At 46.0% G+C, this 18,102-nt stretch overlaps 1 protein-coding gene across 2 annotated transcripts in view; it reads left to right on the top strand.

Moving 5' to 3' along the window:
- The window catches only part of olfm1b (olfactomedin 1b), a 39,877-nt gene that overhangs the window by 14,171 nt on the left and 7,604 nt on the right, over window positions 1-18,102 (top strand). For both annotated transcript variants that reach the window (XM_059994248.1, XM_059994246.1), the window contains exons 2-5: window positions 4,110-4,259; window positions 7,110-7,265; window positions 14,785-15,004; window positions 17,338-17,444. In XM_059994248.1, the coding sequence (XP_059850231.1) occupies window positions 4,110-4,259; window positions 7,110-7,265; window positions 14,785-15,004; window positions 17,338-17,444 (633 nt within the window). The remainder of the gene's footprint in view (window positions 1-4,109; window positions 4,260-7,109; window positions 7,266-14,784; window positions 15,005-17,337; window positions 17,445-18,102) is intronic.

The following is an 18,102-nucleotide window of genomic DNA, read 5'->3' as shown; positions in this document are numbered from 1 at the left end:
GCAGAGTCATGGGGTGTATTTAAAGCGGAGATTGAGGGTGTCTAAGGTTACGGGGAGAAGGCAGGAGAATGGAGATGTGTTACTGCCCATTACACTGCTGGTGTTTAGGGCAGCAAAGAATGTCCCCCATCTACTGTGGTATTCATGGCTTCCTTAACCTTGTTAGTGGCTTCTTTGTGGTTTTCACCACCGTCAGTCTTGCAAGGCCCGGGAGGAGACTCAGGAATACCATCACACTCCAATGTAGAAGGATTCTTCGTTGCAGTTTCCCTAACAGTTTTGTTTTACCAACCAAGGTCGTTAGCCCTGAGCTGAACCCCTAAACGTGGAGGAACGGTGGACCACTCTTAGTCTGGCCTTTGCCCTTTGACCTGTTTGGCACGGGTGACCCTACCAAGAGCAAACCAGCCAATATACTGCAGCTCTCCAGGTCATTGATGCATGCGAGCCACCAAACCACAACAAGGGTGTGGGCCTTTCGGACAGGAGAGGGACAGCAAGTCAGCCATGATGAAATGGTACAGTAGACTCAATGGGCTGAATGGTCTTATTCTGCTCCTGTGTCTCATAGTCTAATGACATCAGTGCCGATGAAAGTGAAATGGGGGCAATGACACGTGAGTGGGAATGGGAGGAGCAACATGTATTTGAACTGGTGCACATTTGAATGTGATACAATTATGACTTTCATACATCAATCCAGTTGGGTGCCCAAGTGTACTCACTGGTTTGGTTAGATTGACGACAGTTTAAATTGCTGGCGTAAAGATTGAGAGATGGATGAATGAGAGAACAGGCAAGATCAATCATTTTGATTTATTTGCCGGGCCACATTCATTTAAATAAATTCCTCCGAGTACGCGTGCTACAGCTGGAATATGTTTTGTCTGATAAGAACTGATTTTCCTGTTCCTGTTGGTTGCCGTTCAGTGAGAGCTGGAGGTACAGATTGGCTTAGCAGTTAGACAGAGAGGGGAATGTGCAGCCACTATCATCTTCCTTTCTTAAAGAATCAAACAGTTTACTGATAACTTAAGTTGCAGATCTCCTGATATAATCTCATTTTGGAGGCAGGTAATCTGTTTCTTTTATCTCAGCATGGCCATCGATGTGCCCACCTGAAAGGCACACTACACTCAGAACTGGACCCTTACTTACAGACACACACTGTTTCATTTACAATCACACAGATCTAATTATACTACAAATGGTATAAAACTGTAGGTTCTCATGTAATTATTTAAGACTGTAAGCTGCCGTAAGATAACTGGCTCAGTAAGACATTGCAGAATGAGCCCCAGGTAGAGTTGCACAGAGTGCTGTGCTTGATCTGAGCAGGTGGAACCGGTACCGCGCTCTGACAAGGCCTTTCCAATACCATCAGCATCAAGTGAGAGGGTTTCTAACACAAGAGGTGCCTACACTGATCCCAAAGCCACCAATAATCATCATGCACCAACTCTGTGGGCTGTGTGTCCAGATGGCAGGTTTCCACCACGCATCAGTACTGTCCCTCCGACAGTGTGACACTCCCTCAGTACTGTCCCTCCTACACTGTGACACTCCCTCAGTACTGTCCCTCTGACGGTGTGGCACTCCCTCAGTACTGTCCCTCTGACGGTGTGACACTCCCTCAGTACCGTCCCTCTGACAGTGCAACACTCCCTCAGTACTGTCCCTCCGATGGTGCGACACTCCCTCAGTACTGTCCCTCTGACAGTGTGACACTCCCTCTGTATGGTCCCTCTGACAGTGTGACACTCCCACAGTACTGTCCCTCCGATGGTGCGACACTCCCTCAGTACTGTCCCTCTGACAGTGTGACACTCCCTCTGTATGGTCCCTCTGACAGTGTGACACTCCCTCAGTACTGTCCCTCCGACAGTGTGACACTCCCTCAGTACCGTCCCTCTGACAGTGCAACACTCCCTCAGTACTGTCCCTCCGATGGTGCGACACTCCCTCAGTACTGTCCCTCTGACAGTGTGACACTCCCTCTGTATGGTCCCTCTGACAGTGTGACACTCCCACAGTACCGTTCCTCTGACAGTGTGACACTCCCTCAGTACTGTCCCTCCGACAGTGTGACACTCACTCAGTACTGTCCCTCCGATGGTGCGACACTCCCTCAGTACTGTCCCACTGACAGTGTGACACTCCCTCAGTACTGTCCCTCTGACAGTGTGACACTCCCTCAGTACTGCCCTTCTGACGGTGTGACACTCCCTCAGTACTGTCCCTCCGACAGTGTGACACTCACTCAGTACTGTCCCTCCGATGGTGCGACACTCCCTCAGTACTGTCCCACTGACAGTGTGACACTCCTTCAGTACCGTCCCCCTGACAGTGTGACCCCCTTTCAGTACAGTCCCTCTGACAGTGCGACATTCCCTCAGTACCGTCCCTCTGACAGTGTGACACTCCCTCAGTACTGTCCCTCTGACAGCGTGACACTCCCTCAGTACCGTCCCTCTGACAGTGTGACACTCCCTCAGTACTGTCCCTCCGACAGTGTGACTCTCCCTCAGTACTGTCCCTCCGACTGTGCGACACTCCCTCAGTACTGTCCCTCCGACGGTGTGACACTCCCTCAGTACTGTCCCTCCGACGGTGCGACACTCCCTCAGTACTGTCCCTCCGACGGTGCGACACTCCCTCAGTACTGTCCCTCCGACAGTGTGACACTCCCTCAGTACTGTCCCTGCGATGGTGCGACACTCCCTCAGTACTGTCCCTCTGACGGCGCGACACTCCCTCAGTACTGTCCCTCTGACAGCGTGACACTCCCTTAGTACTGTCCCTCTGACCGCGTGACACTTCCTCAGTACCGTCCCTCTGACAGCGTGACACTCCCTCAGTACTGTCCCTCCGACAGTGTGACTCTCCCTCAGTACTGTCACTCTGACAGTGCGACTCTCCCTCAGTACTGTCCCTCCGACAGTGTGACTCTCCCTCAGTACTGTCCCTCCGACGGTGCGACACTCCCTCAGTACTGTCCCTCCGATGGTGCGACACTCCCTCAGTACCATCCCTCTGACGTTGTGACACTTCCTCAGTACCGTCCCTCTGACAGTGTGACACTCCCTCAGTACTGTCCCTCTGACGGTGTGACACTCCCTCAGTACCGTCCCTCTGATGGTGTGACACTCCCTCAGTACTGTCCCTCTGACGGTGTGACACTCCCTCAGTACTGTCCCTCTGACAGTGTGACACTCCATCAGTACTGTCCCTCTGACAGTGTGACACTCCCTCAGTACTGTCCCTCTGACCGTGTGACACTCCCTCAGTACCGTCCCTCTGACAGCGTGACACTCCCTCAGTACCGTCCCTCTGACAGTGTGACACTCCCTCAGTACTGTCCCTCCGACAGTGTGACTCTCCCTCAGTACTGTCACTCAGACAGTGCGACTCTCCCTCAGTACTGTCCCTCCGACAGTGTGACTCTCCCTCAGTACTGTCCCTCCGACGGTGCGACACTCCCTCAGTACTGTCCCTCCGATGGTGCGACACTCCCTCAGTACCATCCCTCTGACGTTGTGACACTTCCTCAGTACCGTCCCTCTGACAGTGTGACACTCCCTCAGTACTGTCCCTCTGACGGTGTGACACTCCCTCAGTACCGTCCCTCTGATGGTGTGACACTCCCTCAGTACTGTCCCTCTGACGGTGTGACACTCCCTCAGAACTGTCCCTCTGACAGTGTGACACTCCATCAGTACTGTCCCTCTGACAGTGTGACACTCCCTCAGTACTGTCCCTCTGACCGTGTGACACTCCCTCAGTACCGTCCCTCTCACAGTGTGACACTCTCTCAGTACCATCCCTCTGACAGTGTGACACTCCCTCAGTACAGTCCCTTTGACAGTGTGACACTCTCTCAGTACTGTCCCTCTGACAGTGTGACACTCCCTCAGTACTGCACAGGGACTGCCCACCTAATTTAGGATCAAGAAAATGTGAACCAAATGCATTCTCATTTCAGCAGCAGCAGCTGGCCTTGTTTCCATTCATCTCATCTTGTGTTTGTTTTGTTTTGATTTGATGAAATGTGGAAATGCTGCTTCTTAATGCGTGTCATATCATTTCTCTGTTTTCTCTCTCCATCCTAGGTATTACCAGATAATGCTGAGGATGGCTGGCGAGTGTTCAGCTCTGCACCGGATAGTGAAGGCAGGTGTATCTGCACGGTGGTGGCTCCCCAGCAGACTCTGTGTTCACGTGATGCCCGCACCAAGCAACTGAGGCAGCTTCTGGAGAAGGTACAGCAAATAATGGGGTGCTGGGGATCAGACTGGAGCTGGGGGAAGGGAGAGGACAGTGTTGAAATACGAGCCTGGGGCAGCAGATCCCAAAACAGAGAGACACTCAATATGATAGACAATTTGCATCATCAGAGTCTAAAATGGCAGCATTCGAGAACATTCGTCATTGCCTTCATTAGGTGCCATGTCGTATGACATCATCATTATCTGCCATGTTGTATTGTCATGGGCAATCATGGTCTTATCCATGACCTTGATTGTTCTTCGCAAATTTTTCTGCAGACGTAGACCTTCTGGACAGTGTCTTCACAGGATGGGTGACCCCTGTCATTATCAATACTCTATGGAGATTGTCGGCCTGGCATCAGTGGCACCTAACCAGGACTTGTGATTTGCAATTGACCCTGATCGAGGTTGTAGAATTATAGAAGCCAAAAGTAAAAAGAGGCTGTTCAGCCCATCCGCCCAGAGCTGAATTTTATGTTTCTAATTCATCATACTCTTCTATCCTTACCCATCTAACTTCCTGTCAAAATTGTCCCACTGCCCTTTAGAACAATGCATTCTGGATCAAGATATGTAGCTGCACCAAAATCGTCCTCATTGTCTCTCCTGGTTTTCTTCTGAATCCTCTTGGCTTGATCCTACATTCAGTTGGTTTTCAATTGATCAGCCTCACAGATTCAGTTATTCTCCATAGTTCCAGATATTTAATATCTTAACCAGTCTCCCAATTGTACCCCGGCAGCGTAGTTTTTTTTTAAAGGAGGGAATGAATTCCTTGAAGATTATGAAAGGGTTCATAGGGGCAAAGTTGTTTCCAATCATGGAGAGCTCAAGTTGGGAGCGTCGCACAAATAACAGCAAATAAGTGCTGTTGGGAATTTGCAAATAATCTTCTTTAAAGTTAGAAAGCACAACTTATTGGGGTGTGCAGTAGATCAGACAAACAGGTGGGTGTGTTTCAGAGGAAGTCCACATACACACATGAGGGAATTGTGTTTGGATACATTTATAGGCTGGTGGTGTAGTGACATTAGCTCTGGACTTTGAGGCCGATGGTCTTGAGTTGGAATCTGACCAGGTCCTAACTGGGACAGCAGCAGTATTTGCTTGGAAGAAAGGCCTGACAATCTATCTTGCTACACTATCCACTGGGTCACCATGTGTCAGTGACGACTCGACCACAGTCAACCAACAACACACTTATAGGATCAAATAGACTAAGCTGCAGATTCACTGGAGAGTGACTATTTACCAACCATTATTCTATTTTGTAAAAATTCTTCACATGGGACCAGATTGATGTAATTAGCAGTCTTGTGCCAAGCATAAGCACTGACCAGCTGGGTAGGATGACCTTTCTGCGCTGTACATTCTTTCTAATATGCTGTTTTTAAAAAAAAATTACATCTTATATTGTCACTTAACCTTTGTAGCCTGCGTATTCCTGTTAAGTGATTGTGACTGTTCAGATCTCATTTTTAAAAGTGAAGTAGGAATTTTTGAATACATTTGTTTAATTTGCCCGACTAGCCTGAATATACCTCATGTGATGTTCAAATAGAATTGTGTTCTCAGTCACCATACTGCGGATTGCGTCTCTACTGATGTCCCTCCAACTCTCCCAAACCGTCATATCATAATCCCTCGCGTGGTGCCTGCTGCTCATTTCTAATTGAACCTACCAAAGTTAATCCAGCTCCATCACACTGTCACCCAGTGTAGCTTATCACTGACTGTGTCTTGACTCATGTTAACGTCAATCCCTCGCACGTCACTTGCTAAACATTTTCATCAGCACCTAGTGTCATTACCTCTTCTGGTATAATGGAGCTGGCGAGGAAGGAATGACTGCAATCACCAGGATGTTACTCTGTTGTAACTAATATACAGCAACAGACTGTCAACCACACTCTGTGATCATCTCATTCACTTAGTTGTAGACACTGGAGCAGAATTAGGCCATTTGGTCCATCGAGACTGCTCCACCACTCCATCAGGGCTGATTTTTATCCCTCTCAACCCCATTCTACTGCCTCCTCTCCATAACCTTTGAAGCCCTGACTAATCAAGAACCTATCAACCTCCACTTTAAATATACTTAACGGCTTTGCCTCCACAGCCCTCTGTGGCAATGAATTCTACAGATTTACCACCCTCTGGCTGAAGAAAATTTTCCTCAACTCGGTTCTAAAGGGACTCCCTTCTATTCTGACTCTGGCCTCTGGTCCTAGACTTCCCCAAGGTAGGGAACATACACTCCATGTGCAATCTATCTAGGCCTTTCAATATTTGATAGCTTGCAATGAGATCCCCCCCTCATTCTTCTAAACTCCAGCGTGTACAGGCTCAGCGCCATCAAATGCTCCTCCTATCTTAACCTCCTCATTCCCGGCATCATTCTTGTGAGCCTCCTCTGAGTCTTCTCCAACGCCAGCACATCCTTCGTCCTTTCTTAGATCAGAGGCCCAGAACTGTTCATAATACTCATAGTTTTGCAATGTTACATCACAGTGAAGGTGTAAATTCTCATCCTCAAGTGAAACACTTTTCAGACTCTTTAAAAGTGATCTCTGTGTCTGTGTGTATACACACACACACACACACACACACACACACACACACACACACACACACACACACACACACACACACACACACACACACACACACACACACACACACACACACACACACACACACACACACTACCTGACTGTCACAGTGTGCTGTGATTATTGGCTGTGCCTTGCCTGCGAGTGATGTGGGAGCCACTACTGAAATTGCTACCTAGCTCCACGTCAGATAACGGAAGTCTCCCTCACTCCTCTTTCTCTGGTCCAGGTGCAGAACATGACTCAATCCATTGAGGTCTTGGATCGACGAACCCAGCGAGACCTCCAGTACGTGGAGAAAATGGAAACACAAATGAGAGGCCTGGAGACAAAATTCCGACAAGTGGAGGAGAATCACAAGGCACATCTCTCCCGACAGTTTCAGGTATACCAAGCACATCAATAGAGTCTGTATAGGGGAGCTAGCCTATGGGTTGACGGGTATTGGCTATTGAAAGTTTTGCTACCTCGTGATATCAGACTGACCTTTTATTTTGAGGGATCACCAGAATTCCCATTAGGAATTCCACAAGTCAGCTTCTGGAATTTCTGCACTCAGAAGAACACAAGGATGGAAAAAGCTGTGTGGACCATTGAGCTTGCTCATCTGGTAACTCGGTACCAACCCCCCATCCTTTCACAATGTAAATCAAACAGACCTGATTCCATATAATCCCCTACTTGAAGCTGTTGAACTGATTCATTTTCGAAGGTACCAGAATTGTATTTCTCATAGTTTGCAGTCACTTCCCAGTCATTCGAGAGCTTCTATTAAGTCTTATTTGAGTTTGTAACCTTGACTTCAGTAAAGCGTAATAGTCCATAAAGTCTTCCTACACAGAAGGTCATACCAAACAATCTTCCAGTCCCAGTTCTGTAATGAAGCCAACCAGAAAAGGCCACTTTAATTGTCATTCTTTGCCTCCTGCTAGTCAGCCAAACTTCTGTGCATGCTAGTATCTTTCCTGAAATACCACAGGCTCTTACCTTGTTTAGCAGTCTTGTGAAAATCCACCTTCCAAAAATCTGAGTAAACAACATCCACTGACTCTCCTTTGTCTATCCTGCCCGTTACTTCCTCAAAGAATTCCAACAGGTTTATCAGGCAGGACGTCCCCCTAAGTAAACCATGTTGACTTAGGCCTATTTTATCGAATGCACCAAATTCCCTGAAAACTCATCTTTAATAATAGACCCTAACATCTTGCCAGCATTGAAGACAGCCTAACTGGCCTGTATTTTCATTTTGCTTCCCTCCCTTCTTAAGGGGTGGAGTGACATTTTCGATTTTCCAGTCCTCTAGGACCATGCCAGACTCTAGATGCCGTACACTCACATGCTTTTAGGGAAAGCCATCAGCCTCTGTGTGACAATGTTCCTGCCTCTCAATCAAAAGCCTTCATAACTTTAAAGACTCTTCTCATTTTTATTCATTTTCCTGATCTAGAAGAGCTAATTGGGATATCTCAACATGTCCTATCAGCTACATAACCGTCAGAATTCTGTCATATGAACAAGTCCCGCAAGTCGAGAGAGGACAAAGAAAAGCTGGCCAGACTTGCTGTACCAGTCAACTTGACCATTCCATCCTCTGTGATGGTATTGGATCTGCTGACAGCGAAGTTCTAAACTCAAACCAAGTCCTTAAGACCTATCCAATATAAAGTACCATGAGTACTCTCACTAAACGGAGATCGTACTGCAACTACCCAATCTTCAAAGGCAAGCTTACTTCCCTGTTTATTCTTCTCGGTGAGTTTAGCTGCCAATATCTACTATTTGAGCAGTGGAAACTACTTTGAGCAGTCTACAAATGAGTTTAAAACAGTTCATTTATTTTAGTGATACACATTTTAATCTAAATAATATTCTTAAAACACATTTAAAATTCACAGAGGATTTCTATCTTAAACGTTATCAAATTACGAACCATTTCTAAAACATAAAGCATTCCAAAAACATGAAGTATTTCTAAAACACAAAGAACAAAGGATTTCCAAACCACAGGTACAATCCCTATAAACTAAAAAGACATACATTACCAATGTTGCAGATGGACAAATCATCCACCACAAAAACCAAAACAAAAGGAATGGATTCTTTTAGACCCCCTGTTTCTTGATATTCCTTACCCATTTGTAATAAGATCGAACTTCTCATTACATTTATAACATTTCTCTTCCACTTGAGTGACATCACACACATATTATATTTCCTCAGATATTCTCTTAATACAGACAGTCTAAAAGTACCTTATAGACATAGATCTTAATTAATACTGTGAAGCTAACTTCCTTGAGTACATAAAATTCCCAACTATATACACATCAGTTATTGATATGCTAAATTATATTATCCATCTGGTCTGCAAGCTTTCTTGAACTAAGCAACATGGTCAGCTTGCCTGTTTTGGAAGAACCAAAATTAAACAACCCATTCTCATTAGCTCTACTCTTGAACAGCAATAAAGCAAATGCTTCGAGGTACTTCTTACTTCTCACAGACAGAGCATCTTCAAAGCTGCTTTATAGCCTGTACTTCGTTTTAACTTCAAACTGATTACTGTTTGCCATTTACATTTTGATAACTGAACACTGACTCCCATTTATGACCAGAAACTAAACAGAACAGTATTAATTGGAAGTTTGATCTTACATGTGGCAGCTGCTGTGTTTAGAAAGCAAACTTTGCAAAAAAAAACAAGGGACCCATTGGCAAAGAAGTGAATATCCATCACACCCACTTTTGATCGTCTGCAAAATTCATCGCTCCTGTCTGCTTTGTTCACTTGCTAACATGCACCAAAGTTTTTGCATTCATCACCTTTGTGTCATTCACTGCCATTGACTCTGCATCCAGCAGAACATCCATTTTTAGAGCTCCCATACTTGTTACAAATACCTTTAATTTTGTACTTCCTGCTACCTTGAAGAGTCCTCCAATTCAACCACAATCCAAGAAGTCTTGCGTTTTAGCCTCTTGTCCACCCATTGTCTGGTCACTATATTGTTACTGGCCAAGTCTCCAGCTGCCTTTTTCTTTGTTATACTCTCTCTCTCTCTCCCCCTCCTCTATACTGCTCCTTAAAGCCAACCTTTTAGGCATGCTTTGACTACTTGTCCTTACGTAGGTTGGTGTTAACTACAGTTTAATTATTGCTTCTGTGAACTGCATTGTGTGGTTTAACTATGATGAAAGTGCTACAATAATATCAGTTGACGTTGGTGTATGGAGGTGGGTGAGGAGCGGGTGGTAGATGGATAGAAAGATAAGTGGGTGGTACGTCAGTAGCAGGGAGCCATCTGAACCATCTGTTTGTGTCTAAATCAGGCAAACCATGACCCATCACCTTGCACTGGCTCCTCCCATCTTAACAACAAAAGCTACCTTGGAAGAATAACAGAGCCACTAAATTGAACAAAAAAAAGACAAAGTGGAGATCATTGATAAATTAATCATACCTAAAGAGGATAAAAGCACTGTTCTGGACAGATTGTGTCCATTCATATTAAGCAAAATTGGAGAAGTATTGAAAAAGAGCCATTGCATTTCATATATTACAAAGGGAATAAGTGTCAAAGGACTGGCAGGCAGCCTGATATTTAAAGGAAGGAAATGGAAGAAGCCAAGAGAACTGAAGGCTAATTTGCATAATGTTAGCGGTAGGAAAGGTATTGGAATCTTGACAGGCCGTTTTTTTTTCTTTGTTCATGCCATTTGCTAGAACAGTGGACTTCACTTTTCAGAAACTGAAGGGCACTCGTGAGTGAGATGATCATCCGGTTGTTTTACACAGTTAGCATTCCTGCTGCTAGGTCTTAGGTTATCCCTTTGCCGCATGCATAAATAGAGGCCATACTTTGCTGATAATACCAAAATTGATGATTGTAAGAAAGGTCTTGGCTACAGGGAGACACCAATGGACCAGTGTGAAGGGCACATAAAGGCAGATAGAGCTGATTCAGAAAAAGCCTGAGATGTCTACGGGAAGGACGAGTGAGTTAAAGGACTAGGTTGGGTATCATTAACCTATAACCTGTTCTTGACTAACATGGACACAATGGGGCAAATGGCCACCTTCTAGGCTCTCCAGAGCTGCGATTCCATGAAACAATTTGACTTTAAATCTTCCATAGTGGGATTTTAACTTGTGCCTCCAAATCAATTGCTCAGAAATTACCCTGAAAGCAAGACCAGTAATAACTGTATGCAACTCTGAATAAATGTGTAGAGAAAGGCATGAATATAAGAAAGTTGCTAATTAATCAAATACAAATTTATTGAGCGCGGTGAGATTGTTACTTACAGATGAGTAGGTGAAGTGGATAATGGATTAATGGATGCATTTAAGAGCAAGTTGGATCAGTGCCTGGGAAGAAGGAACAGAAAGCACCGACGTAGGGTGGGAGTAAGCTTGTGGACCATAAACACTGCCAGGTGTATTAAGTCAAATGACAGGTCTCTGTGCTGTAACATGTAATATAGTACTTGCTGGAGCTTCACACTGTTTCTTCTTTGCTGAGAGTTTGCACCCTGCTATGGTGAGGATGGAGGCTCCACTTTGTACTCCTCTCCTCTCATGATGCAACTGATAAAGACTTAGGAAACCACATTGACCTTGCATTTTTCCTTCTTATGTCTTGCATCTGCCCCACCAACTGTTTCCACCATTTCCCCATATTCCACCTTGTCCTTCTGTTCTTTCACACTTTCCCACCCCTCCCGTCCTCTCTCTCCTACTCACCCACTCGTTTCCCCTCCGCCCATCTTCTCACTCCTACTCCTCTGCTGCCCTGGTCTTCCCTCCAACTCCCATTCCTGAAACTCCCTAATCACAATCGCTACAGCCAGCCTCCCCCTATAATACTCTGCCTGAATCTCCTAAACAGACCGTGTCCCGAGCACCTGAAGTTCCCCCTCTTGTGCACCTAACACATCACATCGATATCCCTTACAATCCAACACTGCCCCCCCACACACACACCTGACACCAATATCCACCTGCCGTGACATCCTTGTATCTTTATCCCACACGCTCCACCAACCCCATCCCATTTGCCACAGTATCCCATGACTCCTTGTTAATGCCTCGTGCCATCCCAATCCCTATTGAACCTCCATGTTTCTCCTGGTCCACTTCTCTTCACCTCAGGGAAATTCTCCTGCGCCCTTACACACCTCTCCCTGCCTCCTGACCCCAACCTTCTGCTGTTGTTGCCCTGATTCTTATCCCCAAGCACTCCTACCTTCCACTACCTTATATCCCCATCCCTTTCCTTCGCTCAGCCTCATCCCTTCTCCTTGACCCACTCAATACCACGCTCTTCACTTCGCTAAATTTTACAAAATGAGACTGTAGAATCTAGTTTGGCATAAATCCCCAGCGCTAATGGGATCCTTTAGCCATGAGTTTCCAAGCATGTGGCACTCGCTTTTTCTCAGGTGAACCTATGGGACATGCTTTATCTTTACCCCAAGCACCAAACCCAACAATGCCCTCCCCACCCAATAATATAATGCCTTTGGGACCTTGCACCCCCCCCCCCCAACAAGAAAAACTGTACTTCTTACTTCCCTACAGCAGAAGGATTGTGGAGATTGTCAAGGTATTTGCTTCATAACCTTTTGGACCAAAGAAAGTTTCTGAAGTTCTGATTTTGGAAGGTGCTCCTCTTTATGGTATTGTATTTCAGTCAGGAGGAGGGAGAGAGGGAGAGGGAGAGGGAGAGGGAGAGGGAGAGAGAGAGAGAGAGAGAGAGAGAGAGAGAGATCCCTCCAAACTCCAGAGACTTTCAGACCCAACCTGCTTGAGTTCTCCTCATATTACAAACCCACCAACCCAGGAATCAGTATGGAACTCCCTCTATCCCATCTATGCTTACACCTTCTTTCAATAAAGGCCAACCCATTTTTCTCATTGGCCACTGCACTTGTGTGTTATCAATGATTCACATCAACAGAGAAGCAGGTCATCTGAAAACTTTATAATTTCCAACCATTTTCAAGATATTTACCATTTCTAATGTGTCTGAACTTACCACGTTACATTGCCAGTGACATACGACTTTAAGACAAAGGAGCAGATTTAGATCATTCAAACCTGGCTGATTTCAGCCCCATTCTTCTGTCTTTTCCCTGTAACCCTTAACACCACCCATCACCCCCACCCAAATCAATTAATCAAGAAGCTGTCAACCTCTGCCTTGAATACTCCTCCACAGCCTGATGTGCCAACGAATTCACAAATTCATCATTCTCTGATTCAGGAAATTCTTCTACTATTCTGATGGGAACATCCACTCTGCTCAGTCCTTTCATCATCTGCCACTCTTCAGGCTTTACGATATCTATTTTCTTCTGTCTATATTTGCTTGGAATCTTTCTGTGCCCTTGCCAAAATTCACACTGCCAGCTAGCCCAGTAGCATCACTGAGTTTGGATATATCACACTTGGTCCTCTTGGCCAAATCATTGATATTGAGAATGTCCAGGTGACAGAGGCACTTCTGTGGGCAAGATTCACAGTTTGAAGATGACCAGTTTAGTGCTGCTTTTTATTTTCAATTCTTTAACCAATCCCCAGTTTATGCCAGTGTGTTACTCCAAGTAACGTGTTCAAATTTTTTTTTTAAATCTATTGTGTGGCATCTTATTAAGGCTTTCTTAAAGTACAAATATACCACCCCAACTGGTTCACCCTAATCCACCCTCTTGGTTATAAATTTTTTTAAAAAGAGTACTGATGACTTCATGAATTCATTGCTCTGGAAATCCTATTGTTATTTTTCAAATCCTCTATTACCAGTTTCTTAAAAATAGATTTCAGCTATTTCCCAACAATTGTTGTAAGGCAAACTGATCCGTAAACTCTCCCTCCTTCCTTAAACAGTGGGCTTCTCGAGGATGCGATGCTGTGGTGGTGGGTCAGGTTTTGAAAAGGGTATCTTGTGTCTGTGGGAGAGCAGCAGATCCTCAGTGGTATCGCTCTTATTTTTGTTTGTTTGCAGGGCTAAGTTAAGAAAGTTTTTTTGAAAAGCGTCATTGATTGAACGAAGATACAAGTCCAAATCTTTGTAATCGTGGTCTTGGGCTCCTGACCTTGCACTATTATATAGTTTTAAAAAAATGAAAAAAAAATCACACACAGTGACAGTTTTAAGGCTTTCTTTACTACGTACAAAGCTGACTTGTTAATCTTTGCTGTGAGTCCTCCTGCATGTTAAACCATTTAATCAGTGTTAGTTTTAAATAAAATATTTTAAAAATGTATATATACAAATCAAAAAAAATTGTTGATGCATCTCTGAATGTCCTTTTGTTACGTGATTGAAAGCATGTTAACCCAATCGCATTCTAAAAAATAATAAAAAAAAATAAAGGCTCTTTTTTTCCGAACTATTGTGGTGTGCTGTTCACTCTATGCTCCTTCAGCCACACGACAAGGGGGAGTCAGTAACCCTGGGACCTCTGCCCTGGGGAGTGTCAGTGTAGGGAGTCAGATACAAACACACACACACACACACACGCAAAGACTTGAATGCATAATCCCCATGAAGGTGAAAGATCCCACACACTTTGAGGAATAGCAGGGAGAGTTCTCCCCCACTGCCCTGGCCAATTTTTATCGTCCTAATTAGAATCTATTAAAGAAAGCTGATTCCCACGTTTCGGATTGTGGGAGCTTCCTGTGCACAAGTTGGCTGCAATTTTTCCTGCCTCACCACTGACAACAACACTGCAGTGGCTGTAATTGGCTCCATTCGGGAAGTCCAGAGGTTGCTAAAGGAAGGAAAGAAATGGAAGTCCTTTCTTTCAGCAGTAAGATTGGACAGGGTGCAGGGAGCTGTTGGGATTTTTATTTTGCCACAATTACAACTGAATAGAGATTATTTTACCCGTTGCAGGCCCTAAAATCGAAAATGGATGAACTCTTGCCTTTGATCCCCGTGCTGGAACAGTATAGAGCTGACGCCAAGTTGGTGTTGCAGTTTAAGGCGGAAGCATCGAACCTCACGGCTGTACTGGCCGCGCTGCAGGAGGAGATCGGAGCGTACGACTATGAAGAGCTCCTGGGCAGAGTCTCCAGTCTTGAGGACAGGCTTCGGGCCTGCATGCAAAAATTAGGTAGGCCCCGAATCACGCGACAACGTGTTATGCGGGATCAGCTCCCCCCCACCCTCCCCCATCCCCGCCTCTTGGGGTCTGCAGGGTAGGGGTTAAAATGCGGATTGGAGGCAGTGGAAGGGGTCTCGGTAGGTTCTCCCTACTGCCCCTGCAGGGAAGAGGAAGGGCAGCCTATAGTGCTGCAATAACTCCTCTTCTCGCCACCTTCCCCTCATCGACACTCCCTGCACTCAGCTGATCTCCCACTTCCCTGCAGGGATGAGGACTTCTCCCTGCCATCTGGTTCCCGTTCTCACCACCACCAGATCCTCCCCTTCCATACACAAGGTAGTGGTAGTCAGTAGGCTGTCTAAACACAGGGTGTCCCGACCAGACATTGAACCTCAGCCATTTTTGACCGCAGCAAACTGCTCACTGCAGCGAGCAGGTTTTGTTTCCTCGGGAGGAGTCGGATGTTCCTTGACCCATCACATCAGGCTAATTCCGGAATTGAATTCTGGGATCTTCCTTCTGCCTGACGCACTCGGCGGGCCGGGTATTCACACACCCAGCACCTGCCAGATGGGAGAGGTGGTGAAGGTTTGCTGCAGTCGGTCACTTCACCGACACAGCAGCCATGCGGAGGGATGTCGCAGTGAGACAGCCACACCGGAAAAGCCAACATCGCCGGCCGAAGGAGGAGGCTTCCCTGTGAGATCCAATCATGGATCGCTGCAGATCTTCCACAGGTCCCAATAGTGCCAAGGACAGAGCAGTTGGGGATGCAGGGTAGTCTGAGGATGTTCCATCGAAAAATAAGCAGCTCAGTTGAAAACCAAATCATATCTCATCATAGGCAAGTGAATTACATCAGAATGTTTATGGGGACAATCTCAGCAAACCCCTCTCTCTAGGGGAACAATCCCAGCACATTTCTCACACTATGGGAACAATCCCAGCACATTTCTCTCCCTATGGGAACAATCCCAGCACATTTCTCTCCCTATGGGAACAATCCCAGCACATTTCTCTCCCTATGGGAACAATCCCAGCACATTCCTCACACTATAGGAACAATCCCAGCACATTCCTCTCCCTATGGGAACAATCCCAGCACATTCCTCTCTCTCTATGGGAACAATCCCAGCACATTCCTCTCCCTATGGGAACAATCCCAGCACATTTCTCTCCCTATGGGAACAATCCCAGCACATTCCTCTCTCTCTATGGGAACAATCCCAGCACTCTCCTCTCTCTCTATGGGAACAATCCCAGCACATTCCTCTCCCTATGGGAACAATCCTAGCACTTTCCTCTCTCTCTGTGGGAACAATCCCAGCACATTCCTCACACTATGGGAACAATCCCAGCACAGTCCTCTCCCTATGGGAACAATCCCAGCACATTCCTCACACTATGGGAACAATCCCAGCACAGTCCTCTCCCTATGGGAACAATCCCAGCACATTCCTCACACTATGGGAACAATCCCAGCACAGTCCTCTCCCTATGGGAACAACCCCAGCATATTCCTCACTCGAGGGGTCAACACCAGCATAGCCCTCACTCTACAGGGACATAAGAACATCAGAAATAGGAGCAGGAGTCGGCCACCTGGCCCATCAAGCCTGCTCCGCCATTCAATAAGATCATGACTGATCTGGCCATCTCCACCTACCTGCCTTTTCCCCATAACCCTTAGTTCCCCTACTATGCAAACATTTATCTAATCTTGTCTTAAATATATTTACTGAGGTAGCCTCCACTGCTTCATTGGGCAGAGAATTCCACAGATTTACCACTCTCTGGGAAAAGCAGCTCCTCCTTATCTCCATCCTAAATCTACTCCCCTGAATTTTGAGCCTATGTCCCCTAGATCTAGTCTCCCCCACCAGTGGAAACAACTTTCCTGCCTCTGTCTTATCTATCCCTCTCGTAATTTTATATATTTAGATAAGATCTCCTCTCATTCTTCTGAATTCCAGCGAGTACAATCCCAGACGACTCAATCTCTCCTCATAGGTTAACCCCTTCATACCTAGAATCAACCTGGTGAACCTCCTCTGCACCACCTCCAAAGCCAGTCTATCCTTCCTCAAGTGAGAATACCAGAGTTGCACGCAGTACTCCAGGTGTGGCCTCACCAGTACTCTGTACAGACAAACCCATCACGTCCCTCACACTATGGGGACAACCCCAGCATATACTTCACACCATGGGAGCAATCCTTCATGTAGGCCCCACGTGGGAAAGAGGCAGAAGCAGATCGAGGAGGCGCGGTATTAAATGGAAAGCGTACATCCATCCAGGATTAGTTCCTCTCAGCCTGGTCACCCTCTCTCCATCACTTCCAGCCTGTGGCAAGCTGACAGGAATCAGTAACCCGCTCACTGTCAAGACTTCAGGATCGCGGTTTGGTGCCTGGATGACTGACCCTGCCTCACCGGAGGGAGACACCAAGGTAAGCCCAACCAGTCATGGAGTCAACTCAAAAATTATCGCCTTACCTCAGTGCTGGGGGTAGAGGGAGGGACTGTGAAAGCAAAGAGACGACTTGTGAGCACTTCTGTCTTTGATACGCCTTAGAGGCCTGGATTTCAGTAAACATGACACAAAGTTTGGAAAAGCAGTCAGGAATGGGAAAGATTGTGATGAATTTCATCAAGATGTAGGCAGGCAGCAGATACAGTTCAGGACTTTTTTTTTGGGGGGGGGGAGAATAATTAGAGGCAAAAAGAGTTACCAAAGAAAACTCTACACTAAGCCTCACAAAGCATTACCAGGAGTTTGCAGATGGGTCACAAAAGATGTGGAGAGGTTTTGGACGATATTACAAATGTTAGGGCTTTAAGCAGCTGAAGGCACTCAGCTATAATGGAACAGTGATAATCAGAGGATTGGGAAGGAGGAGATTTTGAGAGCAGGGGAACATGATGGATGTAGGAAACGAGGAAATAAAAGAGAGACCCCGAAGAGAGTGACCACTGGGAAAGGTTCAAATAGCTTGGTAAGCTTGTAGGGTACGGGACTATATGCAGGAGACTCTGGGCATTCAATAGGGGTTACATTTGTCAAGTTTACCTTTCACTGTCTATTTTTTAAATGTGTGCTCAAGGTAT

Source organism: Hypanus sabinus, chromosome 18 (assembly GCF_030144855.1).
Source record: "Hypanus sabinus isolate sHypSab1 chromosome 18, sHypSab1.hap1, whole genome shotgun sequence".
In the NCBI taxonomy this organism is placed as follows: Eukaryota; Metazoa; Chordata; class Chondrichthyes; order Myliobatiformes; family Dasyatidae; genus Hypanus; species Hypanus sabinus.
Note: the sequence above shows the minus strand (reverse complement) of the source record. Positions and strands in the feature narration are given on the sequence as shown.